At 35.3% G+C, this 22,913-nt stretch overlaps 1 protein-coding gene and 1 long non-coding RNA gene across 12 annotated transcripts in view; one reads left to right on the top strand and one right to left on the bottom strand.

Annotated features, from left to right (window-relative positions):
* Window positions 1-22,913, bottom strand: part of LOC141518999 (butyrophilin subfamily 3 member A2-like) — a 42,031-nt gene that overhangs the window by 16,708 nt on the left and 2,410 nt on the right. For 8 of the 11 annotated variants that reach the window (XR_012477334.1, XR_012477335.1, XR_012477336.1 and 5 more), the window contains exons 2-20: window positions 19,702-20,049; window positions 17,203-17,481; window positions 15,827-15,940; window positions 11,538-11,558; window positions 11,041-11,061; window positions 10,308-10,328; window positions 9,372-9,392; window positions 8,846-8,866; window positions 8,317-8,337; window positions 7,161-7,181; window positions 6,426-6,446; window positions 6,052-6,072; window positions 5,285-5,305; window positions 4,548-4,568; window positions 3,767-3,787; window positions 2,867-2,887; window positions 2,063-2,083; window positions 1,271-1,291; window positions 438-458 (exon numbers count right to left, since the gene is read on the bottom strand). Coding sequence is in view for 8 of the 11 variants with exons in the window: in XM_074231428.1 (XP_074087529.1) it covers window positions 438-458; window positions 1,271-1,291; window positions 2,063-2,083; window positions 2,867-2,887; window positions 3,767-3,787; window positions 4,548-4,568; window positions 5,285-5,305; window positions 6,052-6,072; window positions 6,426-6,446; window positions 7,161-7,181; window positions 8,317-8,337; window positions 8,846-8,866; window positions 9,372-9,392; window positions 10,308-10,328; window positions 11,041-11,061; window positions 11,538-11,558; window positions 15,827-15,940; window positions 17,203-17,481; window positions 19,702-20,049 (1,077 nt within the window). In the remaining 3 variants the exon portion in view is untranslated. The remainder of the gene's footprint in view (window positions 1-437; window positions 459-1,270; window positions 1,292-2,062; window positions 2,084-2,866; window positions 2,888-3,766; window positions 3,788-4,547; window positions 4,569-5,284; window positions 5,306-6,051; window positions 6,073-6,425; window positions 6,447-7,160; window positions 7,182-8,316; window positions 8,338-8,845; window positions 8,867-9,371; window positions 9,393-10,307; window positions 10,329-11,040; window positions 11,062-11,537; window positions 11,559-15,826; window positions 15,941-17,202; window positions 17,482-19,701; window positions 20,050-22,913) is intronic. The other 3 variants (XM_074231429.1, XM_074231430.1, XM_074231431.1) reach the window with 3 other exon arrangements.
* On the top strand, window positions 247-21,176 carry LOC141519002 (uncharacterized). The gene is made up of 3 exons (XR_012477337.1): window positions 247-356; window positions 14,378-14,502; window positions 21,039-21,176. It is a non-coding gene; the product is annotated as an uncharacterized LOC141519002 (long non-coding RNA).

The following is a 22,913-nucleotide window of genomic DNA, read 5'->3' as shown; positions in this document are numbered from 1 at the left end:
TAATGTAGAAAATGCCTTGTTTAAAACTTCTATTCTCCAAATTATTGAGGCTGGTTGATAATTGAGAAATGAATTATGGAACTAGAGATCTGAAGACCTGAATTTGTGGTTTATTCTAAAAAGAATTTGAGAAGTGAAAACATGGAACCACAAGGCCCAAGGCCAAGATAGAACCAATGTTGCCTCATTTCTTAGTGCTTCCTAATCACTGACTTTTTCAAAGTTTTTCTTATTTTTCCAAAGAAAGAGTGTTTCCACAAAACAAACACTTCACAGGAAATATCCAAGCTTGCAATGCCTCCCCTCCACAGATTGGAGAGACTGGATGAGTACATGGAGATGGGAGTCCTAATAATGTAAGTTCCAAACATTCTCCAGCAATATGCAGTATTGCCAGATACAAATATTTGTAAAATGAAGAATAAAATATTGCTCACCATAGTCATCTTTTAGATTGTCTGTGAGAGACAGAGAGAGAGAGAGAGAGAGAGAGAGAGAGAGAGAGGAGGAGGAGGAGGAGGAGGAGGAGGAGGAGGAGGAGAATCAGAAGGAGAAGAATCAGAAGGAGAAGAATTAGAAGAAGAAGGAGGAGAAGGAGAAGGAGAGGAAGAAGTGAAAGGAGAGAGGGGAAGAGCTTATTTAGTTTATTCATTTGTAAAGTTGATGATGCATCATATGATATTTCTCTTCTCCAAACTATTCAAGCTTGTTAATGTTGAGTAATTAACCATGGAATTAGAGGTCAGAAGTCAGATTTGTGGCCTGTTCTCAGACTAGTTACTCTATGATCCTGAGAAAGTCATTTTCTCATATTTTCCATCTATAAAATGAGAAATTGTATTACATAATTTCTAAGATTACTTATACTCTAGAATGCTTTAATCTATCTGAGCTTCTATTTTTTCATTTGAAAAATGAAACCATGGAAGTATATGACCTCTAAGATCACCTCCATATAAATCTCTTATTCTAAGATAGGAAAACCATGCCCTAGATGCTTCATTTTTTTAAATGTTTCCTAATCACTACCTTTTTTTTTCAAATTTTCCATTATTTGTTCAATTCTCAATTAGCAAATAGTGTTTTGGCAAAATAAATATTTCACAGGAAAAATTCAACCTTCAAATGCCTCCCCTCTACATATTCTAGAGACTGGATAGCTACACTGAATTAGCGGTCTCCTGATAAAGTAAATTCCACACATTCTCCAGTGGTATATAGAATATCCATGTACAAATATTTGGATGATAAAGAAGATAATATTACTCACCACATTCATATTTAATTATGTCTGTGAGAGGGAGACAGAAACATAGAGAAACAGGAAGAGGGAGAGAAAAGAAGAAAGGAGAGGAGGGAGGGAGAAAAATGCCTCATTTAGATTATGCATTTACGAAGTCAAGGATGGTTTATATGCCATTTCTATTCTCCAAATTACTCAGGCTAGTTGAAATTGAGAAATGAACCACAAAACTAGGGATCCAATGATCTAGATTTGTGACCTATTCTCATACTAATTCGCTCTATGATCTTGGGAAAAACGTTTCTCACTTTTTCCATGTATGAAATGATAGGATTATAGTACATAATTTCTAAGATTCCTAATAATCTAAGGATGTTTGAAACTAATCCATCTCTCACATGCATTAATGCTGTGACCTTTAGAAAGTGGCAACATCTCTGCATCTCTATTTTCTCATTTGAAAAAATAAAACCATGGGACCACATGACCTCTAAGGTCACTTCCAATTTTACATCTATAATTCAAAAATAAAATCAATGTGTACTAATTGGCTTGTTTCTTAGTGCTTCCTAATCACTATCTTTTTCAAAATTTCCATTATTTCATCCCTTTCTTAATTAAGAAAAAGTGTTTTGGCAAAACAAACACTTCACAGAAAAAAATCTAAGCTGACACTTCCTCCCCTCTACAAATTATAGAGACTGGATGGGTACATTGACAAGGGGATCTCCTGATAATGTAAGTTCCAAATATTCTCCAGTAGTATAAAGTATTACCATACCTAAATATATAGGCAACAAAGAAGAAAATAATACTCACCACGGTCATATTTAATCTTGTCTAGAGAGAGGAGAGAGAGAGAGAGAGAGAGAGAGAGAGAGAGAGAGAGAGAGAGAGAGAGAGAGGAGGGAGGTTGGAAGGAAGGGGGAAGGGAGAGAAAGATTTAGATTATTCATTTACAAAGTTAAGGATACCTCAGATGACATTTCTGTATTCTAAATTATTTAAGCTGGTCGATGTTGAGAAATGAACCATATTAACTAGGGATCAGAAGACCTGAATTTGTGGCCTGTTCTCATACTATTTCACTCTATGGTCTTGGAAAGCCATTTTCTCTTTTTCCATCTGTAAAATGATAGGACTATAGTATATAATCTCTAAGATTTCTTCTAATTCTGAAAATGTTTAATCAATCCCATCTCTCACATTCATTAATTTTTTTCCTTAGGACAAAGTAACTCTATGATTTTACATAGTGACAACATCATTGAGCCTCTATTTTCTCATTTGAAAAATGAAACAATTGGACCATATGACTTCTAAAGTCACTTCCAACTTTATAAATATAAACCTAATAACCAATGTACACTAGTTGCCTCATTTCTCAGTGCTTTCTAGTCACTATCATTTTCAACATTTCAAACATTTTTTCTTCCTTAAGAAACATTGTTTTAGTAAAACAAACACTTCAGAAGGAATGTCCAAGCTGACAGTGTCTCTCCTCTATAAATGGGAGAGACTGAAAAAAAGTGCATTGATCAAATTAGTCTCCATCATTCTCCAGTGATATGTAGCATTAATGTATGAAAATATTTGGATAATAAAGAAGAAAATATTACTCACCACATTCATCTTTCAGCTTGTCTGTGAGAACAAGCAATAGAGGCAGAGACAGGGGGTGAAGAGAAAGGGGAGGGAGGACAGAGGAAGAGGAGGAGAGGGAGAGAGATAGAGGCAGAGAGAAAGGGAGAGGGAGAGACAGAGAGAGAGAGACAGAGAGAGAGAGACAGAGACAGAGAGACAGAGAGACAGAGACAAAGAGAGCAGGAGGGAAGGAGAGATTAGTTTATCTGGATTATACATTTACAACCTTAACAAGGCCTCATTTGACACTTCTGTTTTCCAAATTATTCTGGGGTTTTGATGTTGAGAAATGAATCCTGGAACTTGGAGTCAGAAGACAAAGATTTGTGGTCTGATCTTATTCCAATTCATTCTATGATCTTGGGGAAGTCATTTTCTCCCTTTTTCCCCCTCTGGAAAATGAGAGGTTGTACTAAATAATTTCAAAGATTACTAGCAATCCAAAGTGCTTGAATCTCTCCCATCTTTAAAATTGATTAACTTTGTGACAAGAAAATTCCAACATCTCTAAAGTTCTATTTTGTCATTTGAAAAATGAAACCAGGGAATTATAAGACCCATAAGGTCACTTCCAACTTGAAATCTATAATGTTAAAATAGTACCAATATGCACAATTCTTAGTGCTTCCTAATCACTGCCTTTTTCAAAATTCCCATATTTTTTTTCCATTTCTTAGTCAAAAAAGAGTGTTTTTGACAAAACAAACACTTCAGAAGAAAAATACAAGCTTCCAAATTATCCCCTCCACACTTGGGCGATACTGAAAGGTTGCGCTGAGTTGTCAGGATCCTGATCAAGTTTGTTTCCATCATTTTCCAGTAGAACATAGTATTATCATATGCAAATATTTGGATAATTAAGAAGAAAATATTACTCACCAACTTTAGCTGTGGCCTTGCCTTTGAAAGGGAAATTTCAGAATCAGGGAGGGAAAGAGGGAAGAAGGGAAGGGAGAGAATTAGTGCTCATCCAAATTATTCATTGACAACATAGAGGATCTCTCATTTGACACTTCAATTCATTGTTCACTTTTCAACACCAATAAGCTTGAATAATTTGGAGAATTGAAGTGTCAGATGAGAGATCCTCTATGTCGTCAATGAATAATTTGGATGAATACATACAAATTCATTCTATGATCTTGGAAAAGTCATTTTTTTCTTCTTCCTTCCGTAATTTTTTTTAAATGTACTATATAATTTCTAAGATTCCTAATCTATTGTTTGAATCTATCCCATCTCTAATATTTATTAATTTTTCATCCTTTAGAAAATGACAACTCTTCTGAGCAACTATTTTTTAATTAGAAAAATGAAACCATGGAACCACATGGCTTCTAAGGTCATATCCAACTTTAAATATATAATTCTAAAATAGTATCAACATGCACTATATGCTTCATTTTTTAGAATTTCCTAATCACTGCCCTTTTTAAAATTTCCAATTTTGAATTTCTTAATTGAGAAAGAGTGTTTTGGCAAAACAAACACTTCTCAGGAAAAATCAAAGTTGAAATGCCTCCCTTCTACAAATTGGAGAGACTGGAGGAGTTGGGGGGGGGGGGGATTTCCTGATAATGTAAGTTCCTAATATTTTCCAGTGGTAGGTAGTATTAACATATACAAATATTTGGATAATGAAAAAGAAAATATTACTCACCATAGTCATCTTTAAGATTGTCTATGTAAGAGAGAGATAAAAGGAGAGAAATAGAGAAAGTGATTGAGGAAAGAAGAAAGAGAATTAGCTTAAATAGATCATTCATTCACAACATTGATGGTGCCTCACTTGACACTTCCATTCTCCAAATGATTCAGGGTGGCTCTTGTTGAGAAATGAATCATGGGCACTAGGGATCAAAAGACCTAGATTTGTGTTCTGTTCTCATTCTAATTTCCTTTATGATCTTGGGAAAGCCATTTTCTCACTTTTTCCAATTGTAAAATGAGAGAGTTATACTACCTAACCTCTAAGATCCCTTAAAATCTAAAAATATTTGAATCTATCCCATCTCTTCCATTAACTTTGTGATCTTTAGAAAGTGACAATATCTCTGAGCCTCTATTTTCTCATTTGAAAAATGAAACCATGGCCTCAAAGGTCATTTCCAACTTTAAATCTACAATTCTAAGATAGTTCCAACATTCATTAGATGCCTCATTTCTTAGAGCTTCCTTATCATTGCTTTTTTCAAAATTTCAATCATTTTCTTCCATTTTAATTAAGAAACTGTGTTTTGGCAAAAGAAATGTTTCAAAGGAAATATTCAAGCTGAGAAAGTTTTTGTCCCTTTAAAAGTTTGGAGAGACTGATGAAGTAAGTTGCCAACCTGCTCCATTGATACTTGGTATTTCCAAATACAAATATTGAATAATGAATAAGAAAATATTACTTACCACGTTCATATTTAATTATGTCTGTGGGAGAGGGAGAGGGGAGAGAGAGAAAGAGGAAGGAGAAGTGAAGAAAAGGAGGGAGGAAGAGAAATAGCTCATTTAACTTATCTATAAATTAGAAGATGCCTCATATGGCACTCTTAATTTCCAGATCATTTAGGCTTGTGGTTGTTGAGAAATGAACCATGGAACTAGGAATCAAAAGCCCTGAATTTTTAGTATGTTCTCTTACTAATTTACTCTATGATCTTTGGAATGTCATTGTTCATTTTTTCCGTCTGCAAAATGAAAGACTATACTATACAATTTCTAAGATCCCTTATATCCTATGAGTATTTGAATCTATTCCTTCTCTCACAGTCATTAACTTTGTGATCTTTAGAAAGTGACATCTCTAAGCTTCTATTTTCTCTTTTGAAAAACAAAACCATGGAGTCACAAGATCAATATTAAATCTATAATTCTAAAATAGAACCTATGTCCAATAGTTTCATTTCCTAATGTTTAATTTCACTTCTTTATGTTTCATAATCATTACCTTTTTCAAAATTTTCATTATTTTTTTTCAATTTCTTAAGAAAGAGTGTTTTTTGCAAAACAAATATTTCACAGGAAAAATTCAGTAGGCTCCCCTCTACAAACTGGGGTGGCTGATTGGGCACATGGAGTTGCAAGTAATCTGATAGTTTAAATTTCCAATATCCTTCAGTGCTAAATAGTATTTACATTTACAAATATTTATATAATAAAAAGAAAATATTACTCACCATATTCAAATTTAATCTTGTCTGGGAAAGACAGAGAGAGAGAGAGAGAGAGAGAGAGAGAGAGAGAGAGAGAGAGAAAGGAGAAAAAGAGAGGAGGGAGGGGTGGAGAGAGGTAGGAAGATAAATGGCTCATTTAGATTATCCATTTATAAAGTCAAGGATTTTTTTCCATTTCTTCATTAAGAAACTTTATTTTGGTAAAACAAACACTTCAGAGGAAATGTCCAAATGCCTCTCCTCTACATTTGGGGGAGGCTAGAAGGATGCATTGAGTTGGTGGACCCCTGATCAAGTTTTTCCCCATCATTCTCTAGTGGGATGCAATTTTATCTTACGCTAATATTTGGATGATAAAGATGAAAACTATTACTCACCACATTCATCTTTAAGCTTATCTATGAGAAATATGCAGAAAGAGAGAGAGGTGAGAGAGGGAGAGAATTAGCTCATCCAAATTATGTATTTACCACATTGACAATACCTCATATGACACTTCTATTCTCCAAATTATTCTGGGTTTTTGATGTTGAGAAATGAACCAAGGAACAAAGGGTCATGATCTATATTTGTGGCTTGTTTTCATTCTATGATCTTAGGAAAGCCATTTTCTTACTTTTTTCCCTCTGTAAAATGAGAGGTTGTACTACATAATTTCTAAGATTCTTTATAATCTAAAACATTTTACTCTCTTATATTGATTAACTTTGTGACCTTAAGAAAATGTCAACATCTCTGAAGCTCTATTGTTTTCATTAGAAAAATGAAACCATGGGACCACATGGCCTCTAAAGTCACCTCCAACTTTAAATCTATAATTCTATTTTAGTACCAATGTGCACCAGATATCTCAATTCTTAATGCTTCCTAATGACTGAATTTTTTGAAATTTCCATTATTTTTTCCATTTCTTAAATTAAAAATAGGGTTTTGGCTAAACACTTCAGAGAAAGAATGCAAACTTCCAAGGTCTCCCCTCTACAAATGGGGGAGACTGGAAGGGTGCACTATGTTGGAGATCTCCTGATGCAGATTGTTCTCATCATTATCCAATAGTATATAGTATTGTCATATGTAAATATTTGGATAATTTAGAAGAATATATCACTCACCAAGTTTAGCTGTAGACTTGCCTTTGAGAGAGGGGAGGGGATGCATTCCAGATTCCAAGTAGGAGGTAGGAGGAGAAAAGGGAGGAAAGGAAGGGAGTCAGTGCTCATCCAAAGTATCCATTGAAAACACATAGGATCGGGCAGCTAGGCGGCGAAGTGGATAGAGCACTGGCCTTGGAGTCAGGAGTACCTGAGTTCAAATCCAGCCTCAGACACTTAATAATTACCTAGCCATGTGGCCTTGGGCAAGCCACTTAACCCCATTGCCTTGCAAAAACTAAAAAAAAAAAAAAAAAAAACACACACATAGGATCCCTCGCCTGACACTTCAAGTATCCAATGAATTAAGACTTATTGATGCTTAGAAATGATCCACAGAGCTAGGGGTCAGAAGACCTAGATTTGTGACCTATTATCATACAAATTCACTCTATGATCATAGAAAAACCATTTTCTCACTTTTTTTCCCAAAATGAGGGGGTTTTACTACAAAATTATTAAGAATCTGTATAATCTGACAGTTCCATAATCTGTCACATATTTTACAATCATTAGCTTTATGGTCATTAGAAAAAGACTACATATCAAAGCATCAATTTTCTCCTTTGGAAAGGAAACCATGGGACATGGCTTCTAAGGTCACTTCCAATTTTTAATCTATAATTCTAAGATAAGGCCAACTTCCACTAGATGACTCATTAAAAGTACTTCCTAATCACAGCCTTTTTTTCAAAATTTCCTCTATTTTTTTCCATTTTTCCATTAAGAAACAGTCTTTTAGACTATTTCAAAGGAAATATTTCTAGGGAAAAACCTAAGTTTCCAATGCCTCTCTTCTACAAATTGGAGGGACTAGATAGGTACATTTAGTTGGGGGGGAGGTGTCTCCTGAACAAGTCTGTTCCCCCCTCATTTTCTAATGGTTTTGTCTTATTGCCACATGTAAATTTTGGACCTTAAAGAAGAAAATCAGGGGCGGCTAGGTGGCGTAGTGGATAAAGCACCAGCCTTGGAGTCAGGAGTACCTGAGTTCAAATCTGGTCTCAGACACTTAATAATTACCTAGCTGTGTGGCCTTGAGCAAGCCACTTAAACCCCATTTGCCTTGCAAAAAAAAAAAAAAAACTAAAAAAAAAAAGAAGAAAATCTTACTCACTCCATACATCCTTAAGCTTATCTGTGAGAGAAACAGAGACAGAGAGAGGCAGGGTGGGGGAGAGAGAGAGAGAGAGAGAAAGGTGAGAGAGGGAGAGAATTAGCTCATCCAAATTATGTATTTACCACATTTACAGTACCTCATATGACACTTCTATTCTCCAAATTATTCAGGTTCATTGATGAGAAATGAATCATGGAACTAGGGGTCAGAAGACCCCTAGATTTGTGGCCTATTCTCATACTAATATACTATATGATCTTGGATCTTTTTCTCACTTTTTCCATCTGTAGAATGAGAACATTGTAAGACATAATCTCAAATATTCCTTATAAACTGATAATGGTCAAATCTAGTCCATCTCTCATCACCAATAACTTTGTGATCTTTGGAAAGTGACAATATTTCTGAGCCTCTATTTTCTGTAATTTCAGGGTCTCCTGTTCAGCTTAGTTCCCAGTATTCTGCAGTGCTATGTAGTATCAGCATATAAAAATATTTGAATAATGAACTAGAAAGTATTACTCACTATGTTCATCTTGAAGTTTGTCTGTGAAAGAGAGAGAGAGAGAGAGAGAGAGAGAGAGAGAGAGAGAGAGAGAATTGAGAGGGTGAAAGAATTCATTCATAAAAATTTTGTATTTACAACATTGATGATGCCTCCTTTGACACTTATATTCTCCAAATTATTCAGGTTAGTTGATGATGAGAAAGGAATCATGGAACTAGGGGTCAGAAGACCTAGATTTGGGGCCTATTCTCATACTAATTCACTGTATGATCTTGGAAAGTTATTTCCTCACTTTTTCCATCTGTAGAATGAGAGCATTGTAGGACATAATCTCAAATATTCCTTATAAACTGATAATGGTCAAATCTAGCCCATCTCTCATCACCATTAATTTTTGTGATCTTTGGAAAGTGACAATATCTCTGAACCTCTATTTTCTGTAATTTCAGGGTCTCCTGTTCAGCTTAGTTCCCAGTATTCTGCAGTGCTATGTAGTATCAGCATACAAAAATATTTGAACAATGAACTAGAAAATATTACTCACTATGTTCATCTTGAAGTTTGTCTGTGAAAGAGAGAGAGAGAGAGAGAGAGAGAGAGAGAGAGAGAGAGAGGAAAAGAAGTCATCTAGATTAATCCTTTAAGGATGCCTTATTTGACAGTTCTATTCTCCAAATTAGTCAAGTTATTGATGCTGAGAAAAGAACCACAGGACTAGGGATCAGATGACGTAGATTTGTGGACTGTTCTCATACTAAAAATCACTCTAATGTTGGGAAAGCCAATTTCTCACTTTTTTTTCCCAGTAAGAGCATTTTTACTATATAATCATTGATTCCTTATAATCTGACAATGCATAAATCTATCACAACTCTCACACTCAATAATTATATGACCTTTAATGAGTGACATTTCTGAGTCTATTTCCTCATTTGAAAAATGAAAGAATTTGGTCATGCAGCTTCTAATTTCACTTCCAACTCTAAGTCTATAATTCTTTTTTGGGGAGAGGAGGAGGCTTGCAAGGCAATGCAGTTAATTGACTTGCCCAAGGTCACACAATTAGTAATTATTAAGTGTCTGTGGTAGATTTGAACTCAGATCCTCCTGACCCCAGGGACAGTGCTCCATCTACTGCACCATCTAGCTGTCCTAAGTCTATAAAATTAAAATAAAACCCACATTCGCTAGATATTTCATTTATTTATGTGTACTGCAATTTTCAAATTTTCCATTATTTTAATCATTTAATTTAATTTTAATTTAATTTAATTTTAATCATTATTTAAGAAAGAGTTTTTTCAGCACAACAAACATTTCACAGGAAATATGCAAGCAGCCAAAGTCTTGTCTCAACCAAGAAAGGAGAGTACAGTGAATTTCAGGGTCTCCTGATCAACTTTGTTGCCTGCATTCTACAGTGATATTTATTTCGACCATATGCAAATATCTGGATAATGAACTAGACTATATTACTCACCATTTTCATCTTCAAGCTGGTCTGAGAGAGAGAGAGAGAGAGAGAGAGAGAGAGAGAGAGCTCATTTAGATTATCCATTTACAAATTAGAACATGCACCATTTGACACTTCTCTCCTCCAAATTATTCAAGGTCATTGATGCTGAGAAATGAACCACATAACTAGGGATCAGATCAAATAGATCTGTGGCCTGTTCTTATGCTAATTAACTCTTTGATGTTGGGAAAAACATTTTTCACTTTTTCCAAAATGAGGGATTTTACTACATAATCTCTAAACTTCCTTATAATCTAAGAGCATCTAAATCTATCCCAGTTCTCACACTCATTATATCTGTGACCTTTAGAAAGTGACATTTCTGAGTCTCTTATTTTCTCCTGTGTAAAATTAAACCACAGTACTATATGACATCTAAGATCACTTCCAACTTTAAATCTATAATTCTAAGCTAATGGAGTTTCCACTGGTTGCCTCATTTTTTAATGCCTCAATCACTGCCATTTTCAAAATTTCCATTATTTTCCAGATTTCTTACTTAAGAAACGTATTTTGGCAAAGCAAACACTTCTCAAGAAAAATCCAAACTTCCAATGTCTCCCTTGCACAAACTGGAGAGACTGAATGAGTGCATTGAATTGGGGAGGGAAGGGTCTCCTGATTAATTTATTCTCATCATTTACCAATGTACTATAACCAATATAGATGTTTGGATATGGAAGAAAATATTACTCACCACATACATCTTCAAGCTTGCCTGTGAGAGAGAGAGTGAAACACACACACACACACACACACACACACACACACACACACACGCACACGCACACAGAGACAGAGAGAGACAGAGATAGAGAGGAAGGAGAGAAAGAATTAGTTCATCTATAATATTCATTTACAACATTGAGGGTACCCCATTTGACACTCCTATTTTCCAAGAAATAAACCTCTGAACTACTGTTCAGAAGACCTTAATTTGTGGTCTGTTCTCATACTAATTCACTATATAGAAGTTATTTTTCCATTTCTTTATTAAGAAATAATGTCTTGATAAAACAAACACTATACAGGAAAAAAATCCAAGTTGCTAAGGTCTCCCCTCTAAAATGGTGGAAACTTGGAAGGTGAATTTAGTTGGGAGCCACCTGATCAAGTTAGTTGTCATTATTCTCCTGTGTTATGAGTATCATCATATACAAATATTTACATAATGAAGAAGACAATATTACTCACCACATTCATCTTTAAGTTTGTCTGTGAGGAAACAGAGAAAAAGAGATTGAAAGAGAAAAAGTAGAAGTAGGAAGGAAGGAGGTCATCAAGAAAACATTGTGGATGCTGCTTTTGATTCTTCTATTCTCCAAAGTATGCAAGTTTGTTTATATTGAGGAATGAAACATGAAACTGGGGGAGAGAAGACTCAGATTTTGGACCTATTCTGATACTAACTCACTCTATTATCTTGGGAAAAACCATTTTCATACTTTTTCCAAAATGAGAGAATTGTCTTACATTATCTCCAAGACTCCTCACATTTGAATGTATCCCAGCAGTTGTCCTCATTATATTTGTAACAATTTATCTGAGTTGATTTCCTATGTGTAAAATGAAAATGTGGGACTGCACGGCCTGCAACTCCCAACTATGAATTTCTAATTCTAAGATAGTGCCAACACATCCACTAGATGTCTCATTTCTTAGTGTTTCCTAATCACTGCCTTTTTCAAAATTTCCATTATTATTTTCCATTTCCTAATTACAAAATGTTTTGACCAACCAAACACTTTATAGGAAAAATTCAAACTATCAGGGCCTCTCCCCCTAGAAATTGGGGAACCTGGATGGGTACGTTAGGTTCGGAGGAATTTTTGATCAATTTAATCTTCAGATTTCCTGAACAAAATTACTTGGGATAATGCACATTAAATTGTTCAAAAAATATAGGATCATTAGAACATGAACAAACAGAAATACGTTGAGGAAACTATGGAGCACGTGTAATCATTTTGCAAATGGCTCCGGTCTAATTGCCATGTGGTGAATGGCAGTCAGTATCTTTGATGGAATATATAGGCCCAGCCTGGCCTGGTGGGGGGGGAGGGGCGGTGAGGCAGTGAAGTGAAACTGGATAAAGAGACAAACCTGGGATCAGGAAGACAAGTTCAATTTTGGCCTCAAACTCTATCGGCTTAAGAGAATCTCAAGAAGACAATTGACTTCCATTCCCTCAACTTGGAATTTGGAGATAATATAACAGTACCCACTTACCTGTGTGGCTATAAGGATCAAATGAGATATTTATAAAGTATTTAACTTAGGGCCTGGCACATAGTACGTGCTACTTCACAAAGGCTTATTTCTTTCTTTCCTTCTTCAAAATTTACTGGTCCAGCAAACCCTTCACTGTCTTTTTTGGCCATCCTCTCAACATCTCTGCTCTTGGTCTGACACGGTGGCTGAAGACTACCAGTGAGGACATGCTTTAAAGGGAGAAATTTGGAACACTTTCTCTAGAATTGTTGGCCTTTCCTCTGCCTTCTCATTTAGCTTCAGTTTAACCTGGATGCTCTGACCTCATCCTTAGGAGAAGGAAGGGGAAATGGGCAGACTGATTGAGAAGCCTCATGGTCAATTAGTTAAGAAAAAGGAAAAAAAAAGAGAGAGGGTGAAGATAACTTTTACTTGGACTAGAAAATTCATATTTTACCTTTTAATTAAGCCTGTGCTAATAACTAATATCTCTGTAATAGAGTAACTGGATTTGAACTTTATAAAGTTACTTAAAAATGCATTCAATTTTAACTATTATTTGGTTATTTCAAAAATCTTAATGAATATATATGAGGTTCCTTAAGTAATTCTGATTGATTCTAAATGTTATCTTTTTGACTTGTCTTAATTGATACATTCAAATAAATAATATAAATATATGTGTGTATATGTGTGCAGGTGTCTATTTAAATATCAATGGGATGTTTTCACATCTCTCTACTGATCTGTAGAGGTGAGAAAATGTTTCTATATTCTGAGATTTGATACTGGCCAGGATATCCAAGGCTGTATTCAACTTAGGTTTATTGGGACATTAAGGTTTAATAAATGTAGACTCCCTGCACTCAAAAGGCTTTGGAAAGAGGGTGGGAAGGCCCTTGATAGGAAAAGGTCACCACCTTGTGTTTAAAAATGAAACTTATCTGAGAGTTAAATGAGAGTAATTTAGTCACCCTCTGGAAATTTTGTAACAAGTCTTGAGAATTTGTGTGTTTTTAAGAAGGAAAATATAATTGGGATAATTGATTGTCAAGGAACTTGGGAATATTGAATCATATATAATATATATTTACTTACTTCTTTTGGAAAAGAGATATATTGTACTAAATTTTGTAATCTGATCTGTTTTGATGTTAAATTGATATATTAACAGTGTTTGGTTCTCTTGTGAACATGTAAGCTATTCAAATACTGTAATGTTAAAGCCTGGAATTAACATGTGATTGCTTTGAAGGAGGGGTAAGGGAAATATTACAAATTATGACCCCTTTCTGGGATACATCTGTGAATTCATGCATAATATAATGATGGAAATATTATTTTTTAAAATTTAATAACTCATGTTGTTAATTGACTTGATTGCCTGGTTATTTTTACTATTGTTTAATTGCCTTGTAATCAATAACACATGTTAGAAATTTAAGGTTACCTAAGATGTTCTAATGGATTGTTTTATGAAAGCAATAATTTGTATTCTGAAGATGGCTAGCAGCTAAAAGGTTATGTATAGACGTTTCTAGCCATATATGTAAACTGGGACTAAACTGTGGTTATTTGCTTTGAGGGAAAAGCACCTGTGTAATATGAGGAAGATAAAATAATGATTTGAGATTTCTCTGTGACAATCTCTAGCCAGTTGTTATATGAGAAGTATGAGATGATGGGCAACCTCCTAGCCAGGAGATGTTTAGTTACTTTAAACATAGTTAACAACTAAATGGGTTCATTGCAAAAAGTTGGTTTCATAAAAAAATATGAATTATGATTATTCCATTTTACATCTCAATCTGTTTTATTTACAGCACTGTCCTTAGGTACTTGAGCAACAATTGAATTAGAATTTCTCTTGGATCTCTTATACCAAATTACAGCGTGGCACACTTTTGGTTCTCCTTAGAGCTCAAGCCACCTGAAGTTCCAGTTATAGGTAATTGCTATTAATACAAGGTATTGATAATTGATCTGCCTGACATCAGTTCTGTTAAAATAGAAAGAAAATATATAAATGAGGCCATCTAGGAGTAGGAGTGGGTGGCCTTTTAAGAATGACCCTAGCCTCAACTGGAGTAGGGTTCTCTTAAAGGAATCCCTCACCTGGCTCATTGGAAAGGATTGTCTCTATATGATTTCATAAGGGAACAAGTCCTTATGTCCCTCTCTGCTCTGTAATAGCAAATTGCCATGATCATTCTAGGTGCATCATAATTACCAGTAGATCAGGATAATGCCTATTGGTATATTTTTTAACTGTTTTAAAGAGATCTCCATTCTTCAACTGTAATTTTTGTTCATTCTAAACATGGTCAAAACAAAATAGAAAATTTTGTGGCAAATTAATTTTCAGACACGTGCAGTATTAAAATGCTTTTTTCAGTACATTTGCTTGTAATTTATGTGGCATCCATCAATGAATCTGAGTTATATTAGAACCCATTTTCTTATTTTGAAACTGGCTTATAATTCTCAACCCCTTTCTAGTTTTTTCTGATTATTGGAAACTCTGTTAAACAGCCTTCTCTGGTTGGTATTCTCTTAGCTGTATAGCTCCAAGACCAACCTCTGCAGGATACCAACCAGATTTGCCAGGCAATCATTCTTTGGACCCTGTCTCAATGAAGTCTTCACTGAAGAATCTGGGTCCCGAATACTTTTGAGGGGGAAATGATGCAGGGGAAAGATGAAGAGAATTTTGAATCTAGAAATTGGGTGGAGATGTAAATTGATCACCTACTCCCTCTTGAGATGTAAATGGACCAGAAGTAGAGAATTATGATTCTCAACAGAAACAATTTGTAATCTCAAATTGGGTGCAGATCACCATTACCACTGATTCATTGTTTAATGTAAAATTTGTATCCTAACTCCTAGTCCAGTAAGAGAAAGAGAGTTCACCTTTTTCTCTCTGGATGAGAGGCAAGACATAAAAACCTGAGTTGGACTTCAGTTCAAGGCCGGTATTTTCTGACCATGGCCTAGTTAATGCTACTTGGCTGTTCTTTTATCAATCTCTCCCTCTCTTTCACTCCTTATCCTTTCCTATGTGTTATAATTTCTTTTAATAAATTTTTGTTTTATTCCAAAAAAAAGAAGACCCTTAGCCTCTTAGAACTCTCAGTATTTCTTTAAGTATATAAATTGCCCAGAAGTTGCCAACCCCCATTGGCAGGGGGAGGGTACCCTCCCTGGAGCGTTCGCTAGACCAGTTGCCCTATTCTACTTCATTGGAACAACCACTCTGGTCAGATCTTTACCTTTGGCCATTTTTAGCTTCCGATTCCGAAAAATTAGGATCAGAAAGCCAATGATCATCAGGACCATAGTCACAATGCTTGTCATCCTCAGAGATTCATTTGGACACATATCATCTGAAAAATTCAAACCATGGAGTTATACAGCAGTCAGGTATAGAAGGGCATTTTAGTAATCATATAGTGCAACCCCTTTATTTTACAGGGAAGGAAACTAAAGCTTAGACCAGTCTAAAGATTGACTAGGTAGTTATAGGATTAGAATTTACAACACCTAACTCCCAAATGCTGCCAGGGGATGGTCTCTGATTTTCCGGCCAGTGTTTTGGTCAAGGGATTTCCTGAGCTCATGTAGATAGAAGCCCCTTTGTGATGTTAGCACAGCAGGAAAGGAAGCCTATGGGGCCAGGAATGGAGGTTATGGGCTAATGCTCAGAAGAATCTCTTTTTTTATCCAAATGGGAGCTATTTTCACCTAATTCTCTTAGGTTGAGAGGTGTTTTAGAACAATGAATGTCTTTTGCATTTCTTTGTATCTCCATTGCTTGGGATAGAGCCAGACACATAGGAAGTATTCAGTTGTTGTCTGATTGTAACCAATCAAATAAGAAGGAAAAGGAGCAAAATTACTTCTGGAAGAATATTGATTAGATACAAATACAAAGTCTTTCAGTATAAGAAGCAAAGGAATGCTTATTGGGCTCAATTGAGATGAAGAGAGGAAAGAGAGGAAGAGGACTTGGGATGCAATGAAACACTGGCACTAGTGGTCTTGGTTATATCTGTCCTGATCTACAAAAATCTTTTTTGCTTGCATGGTAAAAATAGCCTTAGAGAAAGACCGTCATTGAAGCACCTGCAGAGTGTATATTATCTCTCATCCCCAGGGCAGGCGTTTTTAATCTGTTATGTATTAGATCCCTTTGACAGAATGTTATAGACTTTTTCCTCAGAATCATATTTTTAAAAGCACAAAATAAGATACATAGAATTACGAGAGAAATTAATTTTATTAAAATTCAGTTATTGGTCTATAGAAACTTATTTAATGTTTCCTATGCTCCAGTCTCTGTGAAGCTTTTTTTCTTTGTTCTATATTCCTTAAAACTTAACACAATGTCTGGAACAAAGGAGGCATTGAATAAATATTTCTGGACCAATACACTAATTTTATTACTAAGTCTCCTCATATGTAAACCAAGAGGGTTAGTTGTCATGACTTCTTTTATATTTAAAATCCTGTGATTCCTAAAGGTAGAATTTTGGACATTATAACTCATGTATAGGAGAAATATTTGGAAATCCTTGTTTCTCCCCCTGCCCTTTATATCAGAAAGTTTACTCTGTCTCTTCACAAAGTGCTTGGGGAGGGAACTGACCTGCCAGAGAAATGCCTGCCTCCAACTTCTGGTTGAGGAGGGGATTCCGAATGAAACAAGAAACATTCATTTTGGAATCGGTGGATATGATGATTGATGTTTCAACAGAGAATAGCCCGTTCTCTTTCTTCTTGATCATAGTGCTGCTTGGCAAAGACTTTTTCTGGTTTTCCTTCCATTGCACTTGAGGTTTGGGGTACCATCCATTAGATGTGCACACCAGTCGAAACCTTTTATTTCCCTCACCCTTGATAGATATGTGAGGAACTGAACCTATGTCTAGGAAAGAGAAACAACATAAAAGTAAGATTATTTCCTAGAAAATGAGAGGAATTTTAATCCGTCTCATTCCTTCTTATTATTTCTATCTAATATTATTTGGAAAGAATCAAATGAGAAAAACATACAACATGCCTCTGTGCCTAGGTTGATGATATATGATTCCAATTCTATTCTTAGGTAGAGTGACAAAGACAAAAATAAAATCGTTCCTGGCATCAAGGAGTTTTTATTACAATGGGGGCTGTGGGAAGGGGTATTTTATATATATATATATGTATATATATATATATATATATATATATATATATACATATATATATATATAAAATTTCAGAGAAATGAAAAGAATGAAAGCAACAGATTAATAAACATATTTGATTCCAGGACTGAAATATAATAAATTCTTGGCAGAATACAACAATAGCCTATCTTAAAATGAAACAATATAGTAATAAATGAAACAATATAGTAATAAAGTGCTACAAGGATTTTTTAAAATTCACCTGTATTGGTATATGATGAAGGAGACACAACTTGACAGACCATTTGAAGAGATATTAATGATCTATTAGGTGACACACTGAATAGATCTTAGGCATTTTCCTCTTTTCAAGTCTGGCCTCAAACACATACTAGCTGTTTGACCATGAGTAAGTCATTTAACCCTATTTGCCTCAGTTTTAATTCTCATGTGTAAAATGAGTTGGAGAAAGAAATGCCAAACCATTCCAGTATCTTTACCAAGAAAACCCCAAATGGAGTTGTCAAGACTTGGATAAGTGAAATGACTAAATAACCAATAGAGAAAAATGATTATTCTACTGCTCCTGACTCCGGATCAGACCCTATCTTTAATTTAATTATGATACTTTTGAAAAATATACTGTAACACTCATTTTTTCCCCTTTTAATTCCAATGTTTTTCCTTCCTTCCAGCCCTTCCACCATTCATTGAGCTAGGAAGCAATAAGATATGTATTATCCATGTGAAGTCATGCAAAACATTCCCATATTAATCCATTCTATGATTTGCTTCTGTTTTGTGGGCGTTCATCCCATTCACATTCATAATAATTATTTCTAACTGTGAAATTCCCTTCATTCTATTTTCTTCTGCTTATTATTCTTTTTTGTTTATTCCCTTTCCTTTTAGAAATATGTTTATACCTCCATCTTATCACTCCCATCATTGTCTTATTTCATTCTCCTCCTATTTTCCTGCTGGGTAAATTGGATTTCTATTCCTAAATAAGTGTTTACATATAAACTTCCCTCTTCAAATCAGTGAGGAGGAGATTCAGGATCAGGAATTGTCTGCTTCTTCTCCCTTTGCCTCTCCCTCTCCTTCACCATCTATTTTCCCCTGCATTGTAAAAAGTCTTCCTGGGGCAGCTAGGTGGTGCAGGGGATAAAGCACCCGCCTTGGAGTCAGGAGGACCTGAATTCAAATCCAACCTCAGACGCTTAATAATTGCCTAGCCCTGTGGCCTTGGGCAGGCCATTTAACCCCATTGCCTTGAATAAACTAAAGTCTTCCTTGCAAATTTCATTTACATAAGATAATTTTCTCCATTCTTTCTCTCCTACTCCCATTCTTCCAGTCCATCCCTCTTTCTCAGCCCTCCTTTTTTTTATGTCATAATAAGATCATTCTCATGGCTTTACTCTAAATTGATGCCTAACTGCCTAAATTAAGATAAAGATATTCAAAGTCACATATATCACATCTCATTTTGAAACGAGTTATTTAAAAGGGAATTCTGGGAGAGTTTTAGTTAGAATGCTCCTTTTATTAAACTTTCTTTGCAAGGTTTGAATTGTCCCAGTTGCTTCCCAGTCTACCTGAGCTCTTCTATTCTCTTCATTTAATTCTCTTAATCCTTGTACATCATCTTTCAATTAGTCATTCAGATGCTCCCAGTTCAATCAGCTTGCCTCTGACCAGGATAACTTTTTTAGTTTTTTTTTATTTATAAAAGAAAGATTTTATTTTTGAATTTTACAATTCCCCCCCCCTAATTTTGTTGCCCTCCCCGCCAACCCGACACAGAAGGCGGCAGTCTGTTTGACTGCCTTTAGATCAAGCATGCCCTACCTGGTTTTGTCACTCTTGCATGATCTTTAGGACTGTGTGTATTTTTCTCAGGCAAACATCATCTTGGGCCAACCCCAACCCAGAGGTGTTCCTCATGGGGCCAGGACACCTGGCACACTCACCTGCTACATACACTTCGAACTCTGCTTCTTCATAAGCAGTAAAACTGTCAAAGAAACACCGGTACTTCCCCTCATCAGAAGGACAGATGTGATGAAGCCTCAATGCCACACTCCCACTGTAAATATTATTTCGAAGAAATTTTGTCCGCCCTTCATATTCTTGGGACTGACCTATCAGATAATCCATTCCATATTTATAGCGATGCACCAAACGTGAAAACCGGCCATGAAGCCATACAATCTCCATATGTTGAGCATCCAGCTGGGGAGAGAGGTGGCATGGGAATGTGGCCTCACCACCCACTGAGGCAATAATTGGTTGCTGTGGTCCTATCACTTTGAACTCCCCTAGAAAATAAAATCAGAATAAGGGACAATTACAAGGTTAATTCAAGAATGGTGGGCAGTAAACATGACTATGTAACAAGGCACAAATTTTTAGATCTGGAAAAATACATTTAGATGTCACCCAATCCAATCCCTCTTTTGTTAAAATATAGATTCTTACCATCTGAAAGAAACACAGACATTGAAATATGTTATCTAGGATCTTTGGAAATCAATGGAAACCAAACTCCCTGTATTACACAATTATCACTTCTACATTATCTCTGAGCAATAGCTTTCTGCTTCTCTGAAGTAGTTTCTTCATCTGAATGAAAAGGAAAATGGACCAGATAGCTTTCAGTTCCAACTTAATGTTGGAGATAGTTATTCTTCACTAGAAATTAATCTTCCTTTTCATGAGGAAATCATTTCATATAACTTTATAGGTGCCCTTACACAGTTTAACAGAAGACAACAAAATTGCAGGACAAACAGGCTTTTGCTAAGATCTTCTGGAGGGTTGAGTATTCATGGTCAAAAATCAGTTTCCTTATTAAAGACTAAAGACTGATTTGGCAGCAAATTGATTAAGTAATCATATATTGTTGAGTTATAATAAATATCTTCTGAATTAGAGAAAACAAAAGGAGTTACTGAAACATGGACCAACTAGGCGAGATTTTAACTTAAAAATAAAGAAAGTGCCTTTAATTGAAAGTTTTCTAACCAAGTCTGAGATATGACCAAAGTGAAATGAACAAAAGTTGGAAAAAAGTTAAGAATTGGTGAAAAGAGCATCAAATTCTACACATGATGTTAAGTCTTTAAAGTTTGCTCCTTATGGATAGTTTCTTTATGTACTAAATTTCCTGGTTTTACAAAAGTTCTTTCAAAAATGCATGAAGTTCCCCCATTTCACCATTCTAATGACTTAACCCTAAGATAAATCACCTAATAATTGCTTCCATCTTGTGGATATGAACTGTAATTGCAGCTCTTATACTTTTCAGAAATCGAAGTAGCATCCGGAATGAGAAGCAAACCTCATCAGCAATACCATCTCACGTGCAAGCTTGCTATCGGACGGTATTTATACATACTCATTTCCTTGAAGGTAAAAATGGTTTGATCACACTGGTGACTTTGAAATGAAGGACAAGTGGTTGACTTTTAAAAATTAAATTCAACAAGATTAAAAAAATGATCAGGAGATTAATCAATGATTTCACTAACAAATATTTATAAAGAATGATGGACTATGAGCTAAAAAAAAAGGAAAAATCCGATGAATACAGAGACGTATGGGAGAAGCTATATGAATTGATAAAGAATAAAGCAAACAAAACCAAGGAAATAACATATACACAATATAGCAGAGTCCATAGAAAAAATAACTATCACAAAGTAGCCAAAAGTGAATATTGCAAAATTATAAACAGCAAGCATGGTCCAAAGAAGAGATGAAAAAACGATTCTTCCCTCAACTTTTCAGATAGGTGAGCCACGACTATGAAACATGATACATCATTTCAGGTTGTTTTAGTTTGTCCATAAGTTTGCTGACATTTTCCCTTACTTTAAAAAATATTTTTACATGGAACAGTATGCTGGGAAGGAGAGGAAAAGAAATACTTAGATGTAAAAACAAAAGATATTTAGACAACATAAAAACAAAAGATATCAGTATAATTTTTAAAAGAACTCACTGTGCAGAATTACTGGTAGTATATTTAAGAATTCCTCACATTTTAAACTTATGTATCCTCTTATCTACTGGCTATGCTCCCATAAACACTCGAAAGTATCGTCAGTCCGTAAGAACTTTTATACCTCTAGCTACCATCCTCTCTCTCTCTCATATGTTTTTTTAAATCTTTCTTTTTTTCAGTTTTTTTTTGAAAGGCAATGGGGTTAAGTGGCTTGCCCAAGGCCACACAGCTAGGTAATTACTAAGTCTGAGGCTGGACTTGAACTCAGGTACTCCTGACTCCAAGGCCAGTGCTCTATCCACTGTGCCACCTAGCCGCCCCCTCTTATATGTTTTAACCAAGTTCCCTCCCTCTCTTTCCACTCCTCCCCACAACTAATCCTATGGGTTCTTCCTAATTTTCATCCTGTTAGACCTTTCTGCCATATTTGACACTTTTATCTACCCTTATTTCCTAGGTATAGCTTTGTCTTATGTCTCCACTGATCATTCTGATGGTTATTATTCAATCTATTTGCTAAATCATCAATTTAATGCCCATTACTATGCATGTTCTCCAAGGCTCTGTTTTATACCTTCTTCTCTTTTCTCTGTATACCTTCTCACTTTTATCTTATTAAGGCCAATCATCTCTATTCAGATTTATTTAAATATATGCAATTCCAATCCAACATACAAACAGCTTATTCAGAATTTCAAGTTGTATGTACTCAGGCCCTTCAATCTCAACCTGCCCAAAACTTAAGTTACATTTCTACTCGGGCTGTTTCCTCTCCTTCCGAGAAGTTACATTTCTACCCCATCTTCCATATCATCCTTATAATCAAAGAATGGTGAAATTTCACCTGAAACTTCTCTGATTCCTCTCTCTCATCTCCAATCTCTATCTGGTTACTTTCTAAATCTTGTTTCAGTTATCACATCTTCTGCACACGTCCTATCTCCTTACCTAAATAGTCACCGTCTTAGCCACCGTCTTAGCCACCGTCTTAGCCTTGGTCCTCATTATGCTTGTTGTTTATAATTTTGCAATATTCCCTTTTGGCTACTTTGTGATAGTTGCTTTTTCCATGGACTCTGTTGTATTGTGTATATTTTATTTCCTTGGTTTTTGTTTGCTTTCTTTATCAATTCGTATAGCTCCTCCCATACGTCTCTGTATTCATCAGATTTGGTT

The sequence above is a fragment of the Macrotis lagotis genome, chromosome 3 (assembly GCF_037893015.1).
Source record: "Macrotis lagotis isolate mMagLag1 chromosome 3, bilby.v1.9.chrom.fasta, whole genome shotgun sequence".
Taxonomy (NCBI): Eukaryota; Metazoa; Chordata; class Mammalia; order Peramelemorphia; family Peramelidae; genus Macrotis; species Macrotis lagotis.
The sequence above is the reverse complement of the archived record's forward strand: the minus strand, read 5'-3'. Positions and strand labels throughout refer to the sequence as shown.